Genomic DNA, 21,315 nt, shown 5'->3' with positions numbered 1-21,315 from the left:
GGGACCGAGGACCAACGACGACGGACGAGCCCCGGGGCACCGACGGCTCTGCTCGGTGTCGCGGCAGCGGGAGGAGGAGGAGCGCAGGAGGACGACGCACCTCATACTTCCGGGTGCGCACGTCATAGTCGAGGTTGCGGTCGCTCCAGTCCATGCCCTTGCGCTCCTCCTGCTCCGAGTCCAGCCACATGAGCTCGCGAGTGCAGCGCTGCATGTACGTGTGCAGTTCGTTCAGGTCCTTCTGCCGCTTGGTGGACGAGGTCTGGGAACAAACAGGGGGGCGGGGGGGGGGGCCGTGTGGCACCGTCGTGACGAGCGGCTCTGCCGAGTATTTTAGGGTCGTGTGGGGGGGGGGGGGGCGGGGGGGAGGGATGAGGGGAGGGGACGGTGGGGGGGTTCCTGCGTTGCCGCGCAGCGGTCGACGTTTTTGCTCTTCGCGCTCGGGAAACCCAACGAAAGTTCGACGCGGAAAACGCATCGCAGAGGAACACAGCACAGGCACCAAAACCTACAATGGTAGTAACCGTTCCACCTTAAATTAGTGACTGCTAAATTAATAGGAAGGGAGGGGTCCGTTTCAATGCCCGAAATTTCTCAACTGCTGGACGAGGCTCTGGACGAGGCTCTGGACGAGGCTCTGGACGAGGCTCTGGACGAGGCTCTGGACGAGGCTCTGGACGAGGCTCTGGACGAGGCTCTGGACGAGGCTCTGGACCAGGCTCTGGACCAGGCTCTGGACCAGGCTATGGACCAGGTTATGGACCAGGCTCTGGACCAGGCCATTCAACAACTTGAACTTTGATCCCGTGAGATGGGTGTGTGTGTGTGGGGTTCTCATTTTGTACCAATATCTCCCAAGCTTTCGCGTGCACGAATATCCACCTTTTGGCATGCAATTCATAAATACAACCATGCTGCCCGTAGTATTATGACCCTATAGAGCACACATCTCTGCAGAAGATTAAAACGATTATTCGTCAGGCACATTGTGGCCTTTCACTCATGTCAAATTCAGTTTATATTTAGAAAAAAAAATCACTTCATCCTGCATATTATTTTTTGACCATCGGGCAATTGCGATCCCAAGTCGTGATCAACTATCTCCATTGGGGTACCCACATTTCGGCGGCGTTTTAACGTCCCTCCACCGCGCGCACGGTTCCCACGAGACACAATCGCCGCGTGTGTGCGCGCGCGAGCACGCACGCACGCACGCACGCGCAGGGTCGCTGATATGTTTGCTTTAAAGCAGACAGCAGCAAGAATGATGTCCGTGTGGAGCACTTGAGGAATGTGCGGAAGGCACCCGCGCCCGTTGGGTGACGCGCGCGGGTGCGTCAGCGTGCGGTGCGGCGCCACTGACCAGCAAGGTGGCGTACTCCTCGTTCAGCCTGCGCAGGTACTCCTGCCAACAACACGCGCGGGTCATAACGTCAGCAGCTGCCACCGACAAAAATTCCCAAAGCCTTTTTTTTTTTACTCGTGAGAAAAAGAAAAAAACCGCACACACACACACACCGACACTTAGCACGCAGTGTAGGAATGTGGTCAGGTAGGCCAGAGATGATCGGCCATCTCGGCATTGGTGCTCGTAATTACGGGGTCTCCTTCGGCCGCCTTGACGTGCGGCCCGTAAGCCTCGATCTCCTTGTGGATGATGTTGTGTTCGGCCATCTGCATCTCCACGGTCACCAGGTCCGATCCAAAGCCTTTCCGGTTGAGCGAGTACTGCAGGCAAAGACAAATATCCCCCCCCACCCGTAGCGTTAACAGACTGTTGGGGGCAAGTGCCGTTAGCGAGTAGCACCTATGAATGCCGGCAAGGCACACGAGGGCGTGGGTGGCCAGCAGCACGCCCGGCTGCCTTTGTCTCCCCCGTGGCGATGTTTTTACACACCGTACCAGGTTCTCATTTGAGGCCGATTCGATCGAGCGGAAGCCCAGGACCAGTTCAGATAATCGTCACTGGTGTTGGCCACGATCGGGAATCGAACACGGGTCTCCAGGTTCGGAGAAAAATGTGCCAACTGCTACATTACCACTTCCCATCCACACCCACAGAGCGGTGTATATTCCAGTGCTATGGTGGCTCGCTAACAAATAAAAAAGGGTAGAAAATGGATATCTTCTTAACGCTTCTTCGAAATTTTGACAAAAAAAACTCGAACAATGTGCAAACGTGAACTCTAAAAACTCGCGAACCGGTGCAAGATATTCTTTGAATATTGTCACAAGAGCTCACGGGGATACCCGATGCATTACGGGCCAAGTTTGCTTGTGCCGTACACGGCACAATAATCGTATGCGGTTTCTTTTTGCAAAATGCATTTACACGCGTGGCTGCTCGCAAAATGACACAGACGCTGCATAGGTAATGTACATAGTTGCACAGCGATAAACTATTCGGGGGGGGGGGCGTTGTTGGCGCAGCGCAGTTAGCTCACTGCGTATTACAGTGACGAACAAATATTTCGTAATCATTCATGGGCGCTCCCATCACCAGCACGGTGAAGTATGGTCAAACGAGTCAACATAACCGACAACCGCATAGGGAAGCCTTCTGTCCGCTATCGATTAACTAAAGGCTTAAATATTGTTTTTAATTATTGCGACATATAAATGGGTACGAATGTAATATTTAAATGCACGTTGCATAAACCCAATAAACGTGCAACGCTGGGGCAACGTCAGCACGAGGTTGGAACGGTTGCACCAACGTCGGCCCAACGTTCCGCGTTGACTGGGGTTAGGCATCACGGGATACTTGCGACGGCGTCCGCTGCATACAAAACGGCCCTCCCGTGTTTGCCTCGGCAATTAAACAACGCTCCCCCGCAGCAAACATGAACGTCGCAAAACGTCTGCACGGCTGCTGTGTGGGCACAGCCGGGCACAGCCGGGCACAGCCGGGCACAGCCGGGCACAGCCGGGCACAGCCAGCCTTGCAGAGCAGCCGAGCTCTAGGAGACCACGGACCCGTGCACCTTCACGGCAATTCCTCGCTGAACGCGCCGTCGTGTTTACACAACGCGTTTTCGCGATAACGTGGCTCTTTCACTCGGGAAAAATTAACAGACCGGTCGGGGCAAGTGCTGTTTGCGAGTAGCACCTATGAAGGCCGGCACGGCACACGAGGGCGTGGGTGGCCAACACCACGCCCGGCCGCCTTTGTCTCCCCAGTGACAACGTTCACACACCGTACCAGGTACTCATTTGAGGCCCAGTACCGATTCAGATAATTGTCACCGGTGTTGGTGGCCGTGAGTGGGAATGGAACTCGGGTCGCCGGATTCTTGGGGCGGAGCGCTAACCGCTACACCACCGCTCCGTACGCACACACACACGCGCACGCGCGCACGCACACACGCACACACGCACGCACGCACACACGCACACACACACGCACGCACACACGTACGCACGCACACGCGAGGAATGAGCAAGCGTCGAGGCAGACTTACCCGCTTTTCTCCCACCATCTTGAGCCAGTCGACCTGCGGGCGCATGTTGGGGATGTTCACCTGCTCGTACACCTGGCGGTACTCGGCGCAGAGCTTCGACCAGCGGTCGTGCAGTTGGTGGATGCTGAGGGAGAAAGGCGCCGGCAGGCACGTCCAGGACCACCGTTAGTTAACACCGGGGCCTCGTTGTAGCCGACTCGGTCCTGAGTCGGTACAAGGCACGAGGCGGTGAGCACGAGGCATGAGGCGGTGAGGAAGAGGCACGTGGCGGTGAGGAAGAGGCACGAGGCGGTGAGCACGTGGTACGAGGCGGTGAGCACGTGGTACGAGGTGGTGAGCACGTGGTACGAGGCGGTGAGGAAGAGGCACGTGGCGGTGAGCACGTGGTACGAGGCGGTGAGCACGTGGTACGAGGCGGTGAGGAAGAGGCACGTGGCGGTGAGCACGTGGTACGAGGCGGTGAGCACGTGGTACGAGGCGGTGAGCACGTGGTACGAGGCGGTGAGCACGAGTGAGGTGGCGAGCACGAGGTGGTGCTGTGCCTTCCCGGCGGCTCTCACTCTTTGTTGATCATCTCGCCCTGCGGGTGCTTGAGCTGCTTCACTTGCTCCGAGTCGAGGAAGAGGTCCTTGAGGGTGCCCTCGGCTCGGCTGAGGTTCTCGGCATTTTTCGCGCGGTATTGGAATTCCCGGCCGTTTTCCAGATTCTTGATGTCCTATGGAACCAAATCGAGAAAAACAGGGGAGATGTTAATACAGCAACTACATGATGGAACGATGCTTGGCAGTTGTACACAAGCGCACATGAAACAAATGATCACATTTGTCATTAACGACGCCTTATTGCAGAACAGTACACGATTGGCACGTGTTTATTTTTCAGTGTACGGCCCTTCTTCACGACAGAGAAGGACCACGCTTCACTTCATGAATTATATTTGTGTTGCGAGGCAGTTGTATTACTATCAAGGGGGGGGAATACTTGCATACTTTGAAACTTCTGCCACAAGCAGATCGCGTGGGGCAACGCGAGCTATGAATCGGGAGGCTTCCGCTTCAAAACAAACGACAGCAGAGAGGCAGCCCCTTCGCGCTACGCGCGTAACCAGCCAGAGCTATCGGAGTTCGAGGAGCCCCCGTTAAAGACAATTTGCCCGCGGTGTACTGAGAAACGACCGACCCAACAGCATTGCGAACAGTCCTTGGGTGCTGGCGGTGGCGAGGGGGGAAGAGGACCCTGCTGCTTACAATGGCGAGCTTGTCCTCCGTGTCGATGATGTCCTTCTCCACTTGGTCGGCATTCTTCTGCAGTCGGCTGATGAGGATGGCCAACTCGTTAGCCTGGGCCCTGTGGGACACAAGCAGACGTTGGTGCTGGGAAACCGAGGGCACTCGTGGGCGAGCTGCGTTTGTCGTTCAAGCCGCCGGACATCAGCTTGTAGCCAAAATACATTTTTATGTATTTCTTTATTAAACAATTTTTTTTTCATCTTACCAGGTAAAGTCCACTGAGCTACATAGCTCTTTTTCAGAAGCGACCTGGCCATAAATGATAACTCAACGATGTGGCGGCTTATCATTGCGTGGACATTTATAGCAGCCAGCGTGGAGCGAGAAACCGGAGAGAGACATGCAAACTCGAAATATACAGCAGCAGGCGTCTGCATCGGGATCAAACCCACGGCCCGGTTCAGGGCATGAAAACAAACTACAGTAAAAGATGAATTGTAATTCATCATCATTATAAGTATACAACTGAAGTGTTTACACAAAGCGTTATTTAATTAATGTGGATTTAATATGTTTCTCGACGGGGACAGAGAGGAGGGGAAGCCTCATTATGTTTACCCCGACTTCTCCACACGTTCGCACATCATAATGGGAGCTGTTGTAGGAAGCTGTAGGTGTGTCTGCCGAGGGGAGTGGTGGCACGGAATGTTCTAAGAATGATTGCAGGGTCACCAAGGCAGGGTGTGCGTAGTGAAGGAGCCCGATCATAATGCAACTGCAGTACAGGAAGTAATAATAATAACTAACACATTATGAAAAATAAGAATAGGTTTCACCACTTCTGACAAAACAGGAGTTGTGTTAAGACGTTCAAACACCAAATAGAAACCTTTTTCAAGGAATCGAGGACTGCATGAACCACGCACATTACTTGTGGTGGACATGCAAACATGGTTCTGATACTATATGGAATTGTCTTTGAAACCGATTGGTCTACCCCAGAGACAGCGGCCTTCTTCAAGGCCGAGTCTCACCACCAGCGTCAGACCAGAGAACGACGGCAAAAGGCGACCAGCACAAGGACAATGCCACTATCAGAGCATTTAGAGCTCGGGGTGAGCAGCTACATCACGGGACACCTTTTTGCCAGGATCACACATTATGCCCTTTCTTGATCTGTGGAAACCTCAGATCCACAAATGTTACATAAAGTGTTTGGCGATGCTGTGTTGGCTGCGGTGCAAAAGTGCAGTTAACAAAAAAAAACCCTCGCATTCGTCAATAACGCTGTTGAAAAAAAAAGATACAATATATAGGCGACGTTTCTGACAGGCCATTACCCGAAATGTCGCCTATTACACACACAGTGTATATGGTTTATTTTATTCTAAGGCCACAGTGTTATTGATGAACGCGTTGAGCATTTTTGAGTCTCCAAAGGCTGTTGTAGGAGGGTCCACCGTTGGGTTGTTGGGCCAACTCCAAATCCACGGCAATTGTGTGGCAAAGCCTGAGTTATTGGAAGAGAGACGCACCACAGCGGTGCCGTTATAAATCACGCTTTTTTGCGCTATTTTCCACTAAACTCTTATTCATTATTATTATAAAGCCATTGAGGAAATATGAATGCATGGCACTCTGATAAAACACTGCCCCCTCTCCCCAACGCAGACGCTGGAAGTTACTATTTAGAAGGGCATGTGGTGTGCTTTAATACAACTAGACTAAACGAATAATCGGTGTGGTGTTGTGAACGTCAGTGACGGAGAGACAAAGGTGGCCGGGCGTGGTGCTGGCGACCCACTTGCGTGCCGTGCCTCGGCCTTCATGAGGTGGCTGGCCAACCAGCACTTGCCTGAACAGCCTATAAAGAGGCGATACGGGGGATCTTTGTCTTTGCAGCATGAAGTGTGCCAAGCGAAATGTAAATGCTTTAGTAATACAGTAATGCTGTGGTAATAAAATACCAGCAGCATCGAATGATACAATTGATTTAGGGAAAGAGTGGCAGCATTGTCTTTGTGTCGTGTTTCCACGGCCAGCTGTTAACAACGCCGGTGGCAATGAGGTTCGACACTCGTGCATACTGGACTGTAGCTAATAACCCACTAAGTAAATCAACCTCCACTCTGTATCACGCACATAAATATTCAATGGCATTTCATAAGCCGGCCCACGGCATAAGTCTGTGGGGTCCTTCCTCGCACCTCATATTAGCATGGTCGGCCACGTGCGGTGGAAAACAAGTTCAACGTACGCACGAGAACTCGTCACCGGGTTTGAACTTTTGAGTTCTCATCAGCAAACCGTGAGAATTTTATTGTGTTATTTTATTTTATTATTTTATTCCCATTCTACGTGACTTTACCGAAAGAACCAAAGAAGACCTTTCCAAGGTTTGGGGTAGAAAAAAGTAATTAAACTCAAAACTCTCCAAGAATTAATTCAAAAGCGCTGCACTGCTTCACGGCACACGCATTGCCGGTTAATGGTGTTGTGTACCACAATGTTCCATGTGATATTAATGTGTCCGTGCTATTGCTGCTGCATTACAGTACCTGTCGCATGCTGGGCTGGGTTAATTGGGTTCTATGGCCCAAGGCTGTGCCAAATAAGTAAAAAAATATTTCTCACGAAAAAAAAGTGCGGCTTCAAAGTGTGGGCTTCAACTAACCTCAATGCTTCCTAAATTACATATTTATGACATGAAAATTTAAACCAATTCCCACAAAACCCACTAAAAGCACAATTAGCCTGTATTTAAATACAGGTTCTGGTTTTACATTGATGGTGATCACTTTGGTAATGGCATTTGCTGGCAGAAGACACTGCCAAAATATGCAGCGAGCATTGGGGAATACATTGACTGTACATTAAACACACACACACACACATCTGCCCAAACATATTCCACAGTTGTGGTTGATCTACCCCTGGCAGTGAAATGACAAATGCCACCCAAATCTCGGAAAAACAGGTTGTGCCGTTGATAGATGTTCTTTACTACGCGAGTAGAAAAACATCCACTTCATTTATTGCCAGTCCAAGAAACATTTTTTGTGATAAGAAAATTGAAAAGACAGCATACGGTGTCCATAGAGGATTACACTCTGGCTTTGGGTATTCAGGTGCCAGTTTGTTACTGGACCTGGTGACCCCAACCCGATTCCTGGCTATGGCTCAACAATAACGGCGAGTGATGTCCGAACCAGGTTTGGAGGCACTCTCCTTACTAACCATCCCCCACTGACTAGCGTGGTGAAATATGGTGAGCTGCCATGACTTAGGGAGTGGATTGACAAAGTCGTTTCTACCCATCACGAGTTCTGTGGTTCATAATCGTTTTTTCGATAGTGCTGGAAAAGTAAAAATGTTTTTGTCTTTTTAAAGTATTGTGATAGCAGAAGTTCACGACAAATCGAGCTGGTACCATTTATACCAACCACAACAAGCGCCATTCGCCACCAAGTGGTGGTGGTGACATCACCACGGCGCTTGTGCCAGACTATGCGCAGGTTAAGGCCACGTGAAGTGTCGAACGCCCACTGGTGGTCACAGGACAGACCCAGGTGCCATGGGTTGACTTGACTGAGATGACTGGCCGACGCACCACCTGTATTTACACCACATCCGTCAATACACACACTCAAGGAGGCGAGGAATCACTTTGAGGAATAATCTCACATGCCGATCGTGGTTTGGAATTCCACATTCCTATGGTCCCCAGCCAGCTTAGTCCACACATTTCGTAAAGGACCCCAACATACATACCTCCTGTACCCAATCTGATCTGTTGAGTTTCCGGCGCTGTTATCTGCTGATCAAGGTAGAGGACATTTTCAAAACCAGCTGTGATAGACTTAAAGCGCCTTCATGTAAGAGGGGGTAAACATAGCTGGCACGTTTGTCAGCATATTTGCCACGATTCACCCCTCTGGTGATTCCATTTGTCGCCAACAGATTTCAAAATCAAGAATTTGTTAACATCGCGATGAATGTAGCTACCACTATTGAACTATTATGTACAACGTATGTACGTATGTAGAACTAATTTTGCACCCTACGAAGCCAAACCGTGCTAATTGGGGCATGGCATAAAACGTGTCATACCCCTGGCTTGTCAGGAGAAGGCAGTGTAGCAAACATTTGGACTCCACCTGTTCCATCTGTATGGGATAGAGTGTTTCCCCCTCGCACGAGTGGAGTTTTCTCCAGGTGCTCCGGTTTCCTCCTCGAATGTAAACACTCATTATTTGTCCAACAACACCTTAACATATACAGAGTGCATAGCTTCGGCGATTGTTGGCGTGGCTGCCTTCCTGCTTGTCCGTGGTTCCCGCTCGCGCTTCCGAGTCGTTGTGTGTCCAGGAGAGCGAGCGAATGCCGTGTGCGGTGGCGCTTTACAAGCTGGATTCACCGTTATTCGCTATTACGATATTCAGATTCGGACTCAAATGAGGTGCCCCAAGTTGTCCACTGGCTCAGCCACTCGCCAACTTTGACGTCAAAACTTACAAACGTTGCCGATCAGTTCCCCACCATACGAAAGAAGAAGACGAATCTATGATGTAATCTATAATACTCTATGATATAATCTATAATAATCTATAATAATCGATGAATCACTAACAGCTGTACGTGCCGGTAATAGCCGAACCAGGTTCGTAGTCGGCAAGAGTGGTTTTGTTTGTGTGCCATTGCTGTTGTTTGTAAATGCTTCTACAGACTTTTCATGAAGTACTGTAACATAACTGTGGTGGTAACCACATCCCCACATGAAACACAAATCCACTCAACAGCTGAGTGCCAAATTACAATAGTTTCCCAAATAAATCCGTGGGCCCTTACGTCATTTAGAAATAGACATTTCACCATTACAAAACAACAATTGCCACAGAACCGACAAAATACAAACGCCCCAAATCTAATGAAGTTTCGGAATGGGTGTGACTTCACACTTCAGGACATTTAAATAGCTTTGATCGTTTCTATCACACACATCGGGCTTCTGTTAACGCTGTCCTACAGTTCCTGCTCCATATTGTTGTTGCAGCTGGCCCGAGGGTAGGGCGTGTTGTGCTGCTGCTGCTGCTTAGAGTCGAGAATCACGTGGGGGGCGGCTCCTGTAATTGGCGTTGTGAGCAGAGCTCTCTAATCTCACGTCCTCACGGCGGCGGTGACGGTGGCTAATGTCTTGCGTTCTACCCCGAGGCGTGGCAGGCGACCATCTTTAGCTCAATGACATCCCCACATTTCAGCTTTTCTACAGTCCACTGCTAGAAGTCTCCTCCCCCCCTCCCCGCCCCACACTGTGAACTGCAGCCATGCGGGAGTTGTTTGACCACGCGTGACCACGCGTGACCACACGTGACCATGCGTGACCACACGTGACCATGCTGGCCGGTGAGAGTTGGTAAAGGAGAGTGGTGGGTTGGGAGAGGCAGCCAGCAGAGGGTTCATAAATGGGTGCCACGGTGGCTAGGAGATGTTAACTACCTCGCCTGGTATACAAGAGGTCGTGGGTTTGATCCCGACCCTGACGCCTGCTGTATATTTGGAGTTGGCGTGTCTCTCTCTCTCATCATCATCACGGTGGCTAGGAGATGTTAACTACCTCGCCTGGTATGCAGGAGGTCGTGGGTTTGATCCCGACCCTGACACCTGCTGTATATTTGGAGTTGGTGTGTGTCTCTCTCTCATCATCATCACGGTGGCTAGGAGATGTTAACTACCTCGCTTGGTATGCAGGAGGTCGTGGGTTTTATCCCGACCCTGACGCCTGCTGTATATTTGGAGTTGGTGTGTGTCTCTCTCTCATCATCATCACGGTGGCTAGGAGATGTTAACTACCTCGCCTAGTATACAGGAGGTCGTGGGTTTGATCCCGACCCTGACGCCTGCTGTGTATTTGGAGTTTGCGTGTCTCTCTCCCCGTGGTCGCGTGGATTTTTCTGTGGTTCCTCCGGTTTTCCCCTCCACATTTAGAAACATGCGATTCAGAGTATTTGGCTGCTATAAATTTCCACGTGATAAGTCACTTTGCTGAGCTTTCATTTGTTACCAGGGTGCTTCTGAAAAAGAGATACATTGCTCAGTGGGCCTTCCCTGGTAAAATCAAATAAAAATAGGTTTTAAATATCACTCGCCACTGGGAATAAAGCTTTAATCTGGGTCATCATTAGACCTCCTTTGCCAGTACCAAAATATAATAATAGGGGTTTTCCCCTTTTTTTCTGGCAACAAAACTGAAACCTTTTTACAAGGAATCATGTGTGCATTAACCACAATACTTGTGGTCAAGATGCAAACAAAAACACTCTGATAATATATGCATTGTCCTTGAAACTGATTGGTCCACACCAGAGACGGCTTTCTTTTGAGTCGATACACGGCAGCGAGTACTGGTATTGTGTAACCCACAAACTGGAGAATAATCCACAGGGCCTGCCTCTTAATATTAAGAGTCGGTCCTCATCCAGCAGTGGATAGACGCAAGGGCTGCTGCCGCCACCCTTGCACCCAGCGTTCAAATCAACTCTTACGCAGGGACTGGGCTCTCTCACGCAACCTGCCGGCCACACTCACGCATTGCCAGAGTCAGGAATTTGAGAGTTGTGTGGAAGTTGCTCTGTCACCGTTTGCAAGAGAAGTGATTAGTAACGAGAGGCATAGCGGGGAAGGCAGTCTAATGGGATTTTGTTGCAGCGAGTGGGCTGCGGAATGCAAAGGAGGAAGGAAGGGAGGCCCGGTTGCACAACACATTCAGCGGTGGATTACCCCAACTTTTATATATGCCTGCCGTTAACGACAAATTAAGGGAACATTTACGACGAATGTGCCTTGTTTGTGAAAATGGCCACAAAGGCGGCTTGGGAGATTTTGTGAGAGAGGCAGAGGAGCCCAAGACTACGGCGGGAGATGGAGTTTGCAGCGCAGCCCACGGGGAGGGATGGAGGAGGTAGGCAGAGCGGGAGCTGCGGAGCTGGGGAGAGAGCAGGCGGTACCCCGGGCAGTGGCGTAGCAATCAAGTGTGCAGGCGGTGCAACTGCACCGGGGCCCCAAGTGGCAGAGGGGTCCAAGGCGGTGGGCTATGATGAGGAGGCAGTGGTGGGGGGGGTATTTAATGCCTTGTGCCAGGGCCCGTGCCACCCATTGGACCCAGGGGATCGGGAAGGCTGCTGGAGCGAGAAGGAGTCGTGAGGACGGGCGGTGGGGTTGAGGAGAAGAGCTGTCGTGGCACGAAGGGGCCGTGAAGGACACAGGAGTGAAGGACACAGGAGTGAAGGACACGGAGTGAAGGACACGGAGTGAAGGACACAGGAGCAAGGGTGAGGGGGGAGTGGGCCGGGACTGGGAGGGGTTCAGAAAAAAATGGCCAGAACCACAAACCAAGAAAAGTACGAGCGGACCAAAAGAAAATACATCGTGGCTATTACGAGTCGAACTGAAAGTGGATCCGTTCCGAATGGACTTTTGTTGAAGGGATTGTGACAACTGCGATCGAGTATTAAACCTCATTTTTTGAGAGCGTATTTTCAGTGACAACACAGCTCCCTAAGATAGTTTGGAAGGAAGTACTAGGCAAGGTTAATATTACGAACTTTCAACAAGATTACAATTTACACCATCACAATCAACACCAACGGCAAAACGTATCGTACGTCCTCGTTCCCTCCTTTGGCTGCCATTCCATCACCAATCTCGTCCATCAGCCATCAACCCATCTTGTGAATTATGGGTCCTGTCCTTACCCAATACGCCATCTCTAATTCTTGGACAGCCCAGGCTCGCCATCACGTCACCGTGACATGCCAACAGTCACCAGGGTCAGTGGGGGGGGGGTCAACGAAGGAGGGTCACGACGGGCCTTCGACGGTAGCTCGCCGCGAGGGGGTTTACAAATGGGGCGCCGTGCTCGGCGCCTCTGCCATCTCGGTGGGGTGGCCGCGGGTGCACGAAGGCTCGTCGAGCGAGAGAGCAAACGCGGCGCGCGACATCGACGGCCGCGGTGAAGCCCTCGAGGAATCGATCACGGGAGGGAATGACAACGCTGCGGCATCGGAATCTTTGCCAAAGGTGTTGGAAGAAACGACCCGCAAATAGCACGTACAGCAATGCGTTGGGGAATGCAATACACGCTGCAAGGTGAATCCCCCTCTCCGCCTCAAAGAACTGAAGCAGGGGAGGTATTTAGGGGCAGATCATGCAGACATGAGTTGTGGGACATTTCACCAGTGGGTGAGGATGACAATGACCATACCAGCCGGAACATGACCAATCTTATCAGATGCCGAGGTTGAATGTTGTGGCGAGTTATTTGGATGGCGGACTTCCTGGTCACACCGGAGATGTTGACGAGGTGGCCAGGGAACGGCACAGGTACCACGAGAGATTCTTACATGTTTGCACGGGGCTCTTTGAGTGCGATCCCCTCTGGTATTCCTGGGGTTTACTCCGAGTGCATTGGACGCACCGCTTCCCTGCTCCGTAAGGGCACGTCGCGGTGCCAGCCACTTTTTGAACGGTGGATTTTCAGGAAAATGTGCTTCATTGAAATATCGGCCACGAAAATTTCAGCCCGTCTTGTTGCTACGCGGCGCGCGTTCACAATAATAATAATAGACATCCTCCTTTTGGCAAGCCACTGCTGGATGAAGGCTTCCCCGTGATGTTTCACACGCGGGGGGGGGGGGGGCGCATGACCATACTTCCCCACACTTCTCAGTGCGGGTTTGGTGAAGGGGGATTTGGAGTCCCAGGACAAGAGGGGATGCATCGCTCGTCACTGACGTCACCCGTGACTAGGACTCGAACTCTGGAAAGCCGCCGGAATTCGAGTCGCACTCGAAGACTCCTTAAATGCTACAAACACAAAGTTCTAGAACGCGTGGTACGCCCTTGCATGAGGAAAACAAACGACAAAGTTTTATACCAGCATCTAGCTGCGAGGTGTGGACGGAATAAACTGGTTATTCTGGACCACAATTCACGTCCCAGCCCATCACGCCCATCACGCCCATCACATTAACCACGATCTGTGCCATACAGCCAAACACGGACACAGCTCCACCCGCATAGCCTCTAACAGACTGTAGGAGCAAGTGCTGTTAGCGAGCACTTCTGAAGGCCGGCACGGCACACGAGGGGGTGGGTGGCCAGCACCACGCCCAGCCGCCTTTGTCTTCCTAGTGGAGATGTTTACATAGGCACTCATTTGAGGCTCAGTCGACGTAGGAGAAGGCCCATGACGCTAACCGCTGGGCCACCGCTCCCCACAGCCCACGCCTCCACCCTCTCTGTGCCTCCAGCTCCCCGTCATCCCACAAGGTTAACGATGCCTTTAACGTCCACGAGAGAGCCCAGGCCGCCTAAACCAGTGGCTCTTAGCCTGGGGTGCGTCACGCACCCCCCCCCCCCCCCCGAGAGTGCGAGTTGCCCTTTCTGGGGCTATGCGAGACACGGCCAGAGTGTTTTTTAGAAGGTCAAATAATCGAAAACACAAATTGAGCACCGGCACGTTCAGTACAACTTACTTTATATTCTTGGTTCACTCGAGACAGTCACGTAGAAGGGAAACAATAAAATAAAAAAACCGCCACTTTTTTCAAATTTTCTTGCTGTGGTTTTCACACCTGATGATGATTGCTTGTGTTGCAGTCGAAACGTCGTGATAATTTTGTTTTATTTTTAGAATTGTATTGTTTCCCTTCTACGTGACTTACCGAAAGAACCAAGAATATGAATCTCTGCAGTCACGAAAGCTTTAAATCAAAATTTCCAACTTGCTTTGTTTCATCAGACCCTGCGTGTTTATTATCAAATGTTTAACGCTTGAGAACCAGAGTGGTCCAAGGTTGCAGTAAAGGCCAAGAACCACTGCCCCCTAGACTATAAGTGCAACCAGGGCCGGATTAAGGCACGGGGGGCTTTAGGGGCTACAGCCCAGGAGCCTCCACCAGCTGGAGCGCCTCCAGAGATTAAGTGGAAAGTAATTTCACTCGTGAATGCTGAATGTTATTTGTTGTTAGCCTTGTAAAAGTACAATTTTATTTTCTTTAACTTTGTTTTCCTTTTGAAAATATTATTGGGGGGGGCCTCACAGTAGCTGTAGCCTAGGGGCCTATACAATCCTAATCCGTCCCCGAGTGCAACGCGTAACATGTACCCTGCCCGTGGTGACAATATCTCACGGTGATGTTTTGACGAAGGCGGGTCATTGCCCGAAACGTCGCCTGCTATACGTTTTCCTCGGAAGGGGTGCAGACAGACGTTTGGCATCGACATCGCACCGCGCATTTTAGTTTTAATTTCGGAAGACTCGTCTGTTCTACGTCTGGTTCACGTCTGGTTCACGCGCACGCAAATTATTTGTTTTGCTGCCTGTGCATTCACACGCCGCGAGGATGGCCGCGCAGAGGACCCATCGCTATCCAGCCGCGACACGCTGCACCGAGCCTTGAAATCCCGCCGCGTTCACGTCGTTCTGCCACCGAATAATAACAACAATCGTCGTCATCGTCGTCGTCGACCATAGCACACCAGCGATGAGTCTGCGAGCGAACGATAAACAACGACCACAGCAGCGGGTTGGAGGAAGTGCGCAGTGCAGAAACACCTGGGCCACACCCAAGATGGTCACAGCTGGAGGTGGTCAGCTGAACGCGCACAGGTAACGCGCACACTTAGAACAGAACAGGGGGAAAAATAGGTGCACGTCCACCGGTAGAAACGCACGTCGGTACGCGTACAGGTAAGCGGGTGCGCAAGATGCCTCGCCAAGGTAAACGCGACCATGTTCGGACGGGCAAAGGCGTGCTGGTACACGGGCGGCAAGTACATGCACAGGTGAGCACACAGGTAACAAACTATTGGTACACAAGTGGACACACCCCCAAGGACAAAGAGAGTTACATGCACGCGCAGGTACGTGCACAGGGGAACATGCACGCGCAGGTACGTGCACAGGGGAACATGCACGCACAGGTACGTGCACAGGAGAACATGCACGCACAGGTGCGTGCACAGGTACGTGCACAGGTGAACATGCACAGGTGAACATGCACAGGTGAACATGCACAGGTGAACATGCACGCACAGGTGAACATGCACAGGTGAACATGCACGCACAGGTACGTGCACAGGTGAACATGCACGCACAGGTACGTGCACAGGTACGTGCACAGGTACGTGCGCAGGTACGTGCGCAGGTACGTGCGCGCACAGGTACGCGTACAGGTACGCGCACAGGTACGTGCACAGGTACGTGCGCGCACAGGTACGCGTACAGGTACGCGCACAGGTACGTGCACAGGTACGTGCACGCACAGGTACGTGCACGGACAGGTACGCGCACGCACAGGTACGTGCACAGGTACGCGCACGCACAGGTACGTGCACAGGTACGCGCACGCACAGGTACGTGCACAGGTACGCGCACGCACAGGTACGCGCACGCACAGGTACGCGCACAGGTACGCGCACAGGTGATCATGCACAGGTACGCGCACAGGTGAACATGCACAGGTACGTGCACAGGTGAACATGCACAGGTACGTGCACAGGTGAACATGCACAGGTACGTGCACAGGTGAACATGCACGCGTACGTGCACAGGTACGTGCACAGGTGAACATGCACGCGTACGTGCACAGGTACGTGCACAGGTGAACATGCACGCGTACGTGCACAGGTACGTGCACAGGTGAACATGCACGCGTACGTGCACAGGTACGTGCACAGGTGAACATGCACGCGTACGTGCACAGGTACGTGCACAGGTGAACATGCACGCGTACGTGCACAGGTACGTGCACAGGTGAACATGCACGCGTACGTGCACAGGTACGTGCACAGGTGAACATGCACGCGTACGTGCACAGGTACGTGCACAGGTGAACATGCACGCACACGTGCACAGGTACGTGCACAGGTGAACATGCACGCACAGGTACGTGCACAGGTACGTGCACAGGTGAACATGCACGCACAGGTACGTGCACAGGTACGTGCACAGGTGAACATGCACGCACAAGTACGTGCACAGGTGAACATGCACGCACAGGTACGTGCACAGGTGAACATGCACGCACAGGTACGTGCACAGGTGAACATGCACGCACAGGTACGTGCACAGGTGAACATGCACGCACAGGTACGTGCACAGGTGAACATGCACGCACAGGTACGTGCACAGGTGAACATGTACGCACAGGTACGTGCACAGGTGAACATGCACGCACAGGTACGTGCACAGGTGAACATGCACGCACAGGTACGTGCACAGGTGAACATGCACGAACAGGTACGTGCACAGGTGAACATGCACGCACAGGTACGTGCACAGGTGAACATGCACGCACAGGTACGTGCACAGGTGAACATGCACGCACAGGTACGTGCACAGGTGAACATGCACGCACAGGTACGTGCACAGGTGAACATGCACGCACAAGTGCGTGCACAGGATGAAACCACAGACACATGCGTAGGTGGATACACACACAGGTGAACAAGATAGGGACACAGTGAACACACCCAAGCGACTGCGCAGGCACACGTAGAGGTGGATGCATCGCACAGGTACACAGATACAACAAAACAAAGATCCTCCGTATAGCTTTAACAGACTTGGGGCAAGTGCTGTCAGCGAGCAGCACCTATGAAGGTCGGCACGGCACACGAGGGGGTGGGTGGTCAGCACCACGCCCGGTCGCCTTTGTCTCCCCAGTGGCGAGGTTTTACTACATACCGCTACCAGGTACTCATTTAAAGCCGAGTTGACCTAGGGGAGGCCCAGGACCCACTCACATCATCGTCACCGGTGTTCGATGCAACACACGCAGGTGAACGCCCGCGCGCACACACGACAACACACACACACACACTAGACAACACACACACACTAGACAACACACACACACTAGACAACACACACACACACTAGACAACACACACACACTAGACAACACATACACTAGACAACACACACACACTAGACAACACACACACACTAGACAACACACACAAGGCAACCACTGGCGTCGCTGTGGAGAACTTAAGCAGGCGATTGGCCTCCTCCACGTATTTGCGCCTCCACTTCTCAACATTAAAATAACTTTTTTTTACGCACACACAGACACGCGCGCGCGCAGCACCACCACTAAAACGTGGCAACGTTGGGTCAACGTTGCCGCGTGGTTTGTCACCGTCCCACGTTCATTGCCCCTGCAGCTTCCACCACCCCCCACCACCACCCCTACCACCACCACCCCCACCATCACGACCACTCACTTCTTGATCTTCACCACGGGCGGTTTCCCAGCGGCCGTGCTCGAGTCGCGGTCCCCTCGCCTCGGGAGCTTCAGTCCCTTCAGCATGGACATCGCGGCGGGGTCCTCTGGCGGTCCCGCTAGGACCTCGCGCCTCGCCTCTCACTCCTCCCTCCTCCTCCTCCTCGCCAAACTCGACGCGGCTGAGCCGCAGTCCTTGCTCGGACGCTCGCAGGGCAGAGCAGTGGCCGGGGGTTGGGATGATGATGGTGGTGATGCTGCGACGGAGACTCTCAGAGCAGCGGTGCTGTAGCTCACAGGTGAAGGAGACGAGAAACAGGTGCGGTGTGTCCGTGAAGGCGTGGAGAGAGATCTGCTCGCACCGTGGGACGCGGCGCACCCGTTTTAAGTGGGCATCGCTGCCCGACGGGAGGAGGAGGAGGTGGGGGGGGGGTTGCCTGGGCGGGCCCCGAGAGCAGTCACAGAACGAGCCCGCGGCTCTCTCCACCCGTCTCACCTCGTCCCCTCCCAACCCCTCACCCACCTCCCTCCGTCTCTCTCGCTGGCCGCCCCCACCCAGACCGTGTCCATCCCCATTCTCTCCCCGTGTCTCCCTCCATCCCCATTCTCTCGCCGTGTCTCCCTCCATCCCCATTCTCTCACCGTGTCTCCCTCCATCCCCATTCTCTCCCCGTGTCTCCCTCCATCCCCATTCTCTCCCCGTGTCTCCCTCCATCCCAATTCTCTTGCCGTGTCTCCCTCCATCCCCATTCTTTCCCGGTGTCTCCCTCCATCCCCATTCTCTCCCCGTGTCTCCCTCCATCCCCATTCTCTCCTCGTGTCTCCCTCCATCCCCATTCTCTCCCCGTGTCTCCCTCCATCCCCATTCTCTCCTCGTGTCTCCCTCCATCCCCATTCTCTCCCCGTGTCTCCCTCCATCCCCATTCTCTCCCCGTGTCTCCCTCCATCCCCATTCTCTCACCGTGTCTCCCTCCATCCCCGTTCTCTCGCCGTGGCTCCCTCCATCCCCGTTCTCTCGCCGTGTCTCCCTCCATCCCCATTCTCTCCCCGTGTCTCCCTCCATCCCCATTATCTCAGTGTCTCCCTCCATCCCCATTCTCCCCCCCGTGTCTCCCTCCATCCCCATTCTCTCCCCGTGTCTCCCTCCATCCCCATTCTCTCCCCGTGTCTCCCTCCATCCCCATTCTCTCCCCGTATCTCCCTCCATCCGCCTCGCTCTCTCGAGCTCCTCCCGTCTCCGATATCCCCCTTTCCCCCACTACCCCATGTATCCCCCAAAGCCCTCCGTCCGTCTTCCCGTGGCTTCCTCTATCCTTTCCCTGTCTTCTTGTGTATCCCCATAGTAAGTAAACAATCAAGTCAAGGAGCGTCAACCACCATCACGTGAACTTCGGGCGTCATCCTCGCAGCAGCAACAGCAGCAGCAGCGGCTTTCGAACAAAGGCGGTGGTCACGACACCGTGCGCTTTCAGATGCGCTGCTTCTGCGGCCGTATGGAACGCTCTTCCTTCCGATATCAGAAAGCCACCGGAGCGATGTATTTTTAAATAATCTAGATTGGCAAACTAATTTACTAAGAACTGCTTTTTTGTGTTTAGTTTGTTGGCCTTTCTCTGCACCTCCGATTAGCACGGTTGGCTACGTACACCATACATACAAACACACGCACGTTGCAATGTTCCTATGTTACGCATGACTACAACATGGATGTCAGCATTTATATGATATCAATGTAATTATTTTCATGCTTTCCAGCCTTTGTGCCATTTTGTTTGTCAGTATCCACGTTTCTGATTCACGTCATCGTACGGTGATGTGCACTGATTGAAAACGTTCTGCTTTAGGTTCATTGATATATTCGTGGATAAATACAAAGTACAATACCATTTGTATTCACATAGACCCTACACAATGGCACATCTAAGAGATGGATCATGGCTGATGATGAGTTAAATTATGGACATCCTCATTATTACATTTACAGAAAAGTAACGTTAGTGTGGAACAACAATCCCGAAGACACATCAAAGAGCGACGTAGCGCAACCTTGAAAACTCGCGCAGGAAAAACAATAAAATGCTAATAAGCAAAAGTTACATTTTGATTTAAAGCTTTCGTGACTGCAGTGATTCATATTCTTGGTTCTTTCGGTAAAGTCACGTTGAAGGGAAACAATAATATATATGTAAAACAATAAAATTCTCACGATGTTTCGACTGTTTGTGTTACAGTCGAAACGTCGTGAGAATTTTATTGTTTTATATATTCTTGTTTCCCTTCAACGTGACTTTACCGAAAGAGCCAAGAATAAGCAAAAGTTAGTTTTATTAACTGTACATTTTTGTGGATTCTTCGCGGAGCAAGATGTGACGTGTCTTTTCAATTCCACGCTGTCAACATTATTCCGCCAAGGGCATTTTGCTTCACGATTTCAAGAAAAGTGGCTTTTAAACACACGCACACGCTTTTATTAATCAAACACTTATTCACTCGTTGCACTCTGTATGTTGTTCCTTCTTGAAGCAGGATGCTTTTTACACCGTGCTAACGTACTTCCCAGCCACAGTGGCGATTAAAAGGCACACGGGTGGGGGTGTGAGCTGTAAAATCATTGATTGTTGTTCTTGCCACCAAAACAAAGGTCTGTTCATTTAAACATTTTAACGTGGGCCCTGCGTTGAATGTTATTGCATCTTGACACCGCACCGCAAGTCGGGAGTCGGAGGCAGCCACTGCATGCACCCTCGACATGGCCACCCACCGTCATGGGAAACTGAGACAGATAAGGACACCGCCCCTTCTGCTCACCTGAGCGAGAGACGACGACGAGGGGGGGGGGGATGAGGAGGAGGAGTAGGGGTGCGGCTGAACGACTGCCGCACCTTTGCGATGTGTAAACTAAGGCGGCGGCGGCGGCGACGACTCGAGCTCCCATTCGATTGTGCCGCATGCAAACGAAGGCACGCGCGCGCCCTCGCGAGCGACTCACTCGCATCAAATGCACCAGCGCCCACGCCCTTCACGGGCTGTTCGCCCAATAATAATGGCGCTAAATTTGCCGGTGGAAAAAATGGTAAGTTTCAAAAACAAACAAACAAAATCATCAATCTTATTCCCAATTGTGCCGAGGGATGTCGCTGACGGTGTGACGACAAAGAAACGTCGCCCTTCTAGAGCCCCTGTACCGTCACCGCAGGGAATTGGCTGCTGGGTCTTGACGCCACAAGAAATAGTTGGACGAGGGCTCTATCACCTGAGTTGATTGCAAATCCTAGCAATCAGAGTTGGGATTGGCTTCATTCATGACTGGAGATCCAGCATCGCTCTCAGTCCTCT

At 52.1% G+C, this 21,315-nt stretch overlaps 1 protein-coding gene across 1 annotated transcript in view; it reads right to left on the bottom strand.

The window, feature by feature from the left end:
* LOC116949617 (periplakin) overlaps positions 1-18,350 on the bottom strand; it is a 36,641-nt gene extending 18,291 nt beyond the window's left edge. Inside the window, exons 1-7 of the mRNA XM_032967107.2 lie at positions 17,981-18,350; positions 4,709-4,808; positions 4,022-4,176; positions 3,462-3,585; positions 1,600-1,728; positions 1,364-1,405; positions 101-262 (exon numbers count right to left, since the gene is read on the bottom strand). Of these exons, the coding sequence (XP_032822998.2) occupies positions 101-262; positions 1,364-1,405; positions 1,600-1,728; positions 3,462-3,585; positions 4,022-4,176; positions 4,709-4,808; positions 17,981-18,072 (804 nt within the window). The 5' untranslated portion in view covers positions 18,073-18,350. The remainder of the gene's footprint in view (positions 1-100; positions 263-1,363; positions 1,406-1,599; positions 1,729-3,461; positions 3,586-4,021; positions 4,177-4,708; positions 4,809-17,980) is intronic.
* Between the last annotated feature and the right edge of the window lie 2,965 nt (positions 18,351-21,315).

The sequence above is a fragment of the Petromyzon marinus genome, chromosome 37 (assembly GCF_048934315.1).
Source record: "Petromyzon marinus isolate PM22_M1 ecotype Great Lakes invasive population chromosome 37, UKy_Petmar_22M1.pri1.0, whole genome shotgun sequence".
Lineage (NCBI taxonomy): Eukaryota > Metazoa > Chordata > Hyperoartia > Petromyzontiformes > Petromyzontidae > Petromyzon > Petromyzon marinus.
Note: the sequence above shows the minus strand (reverse complement) of the source record. Positions and strands in the feature narration are given on the sequence as shown.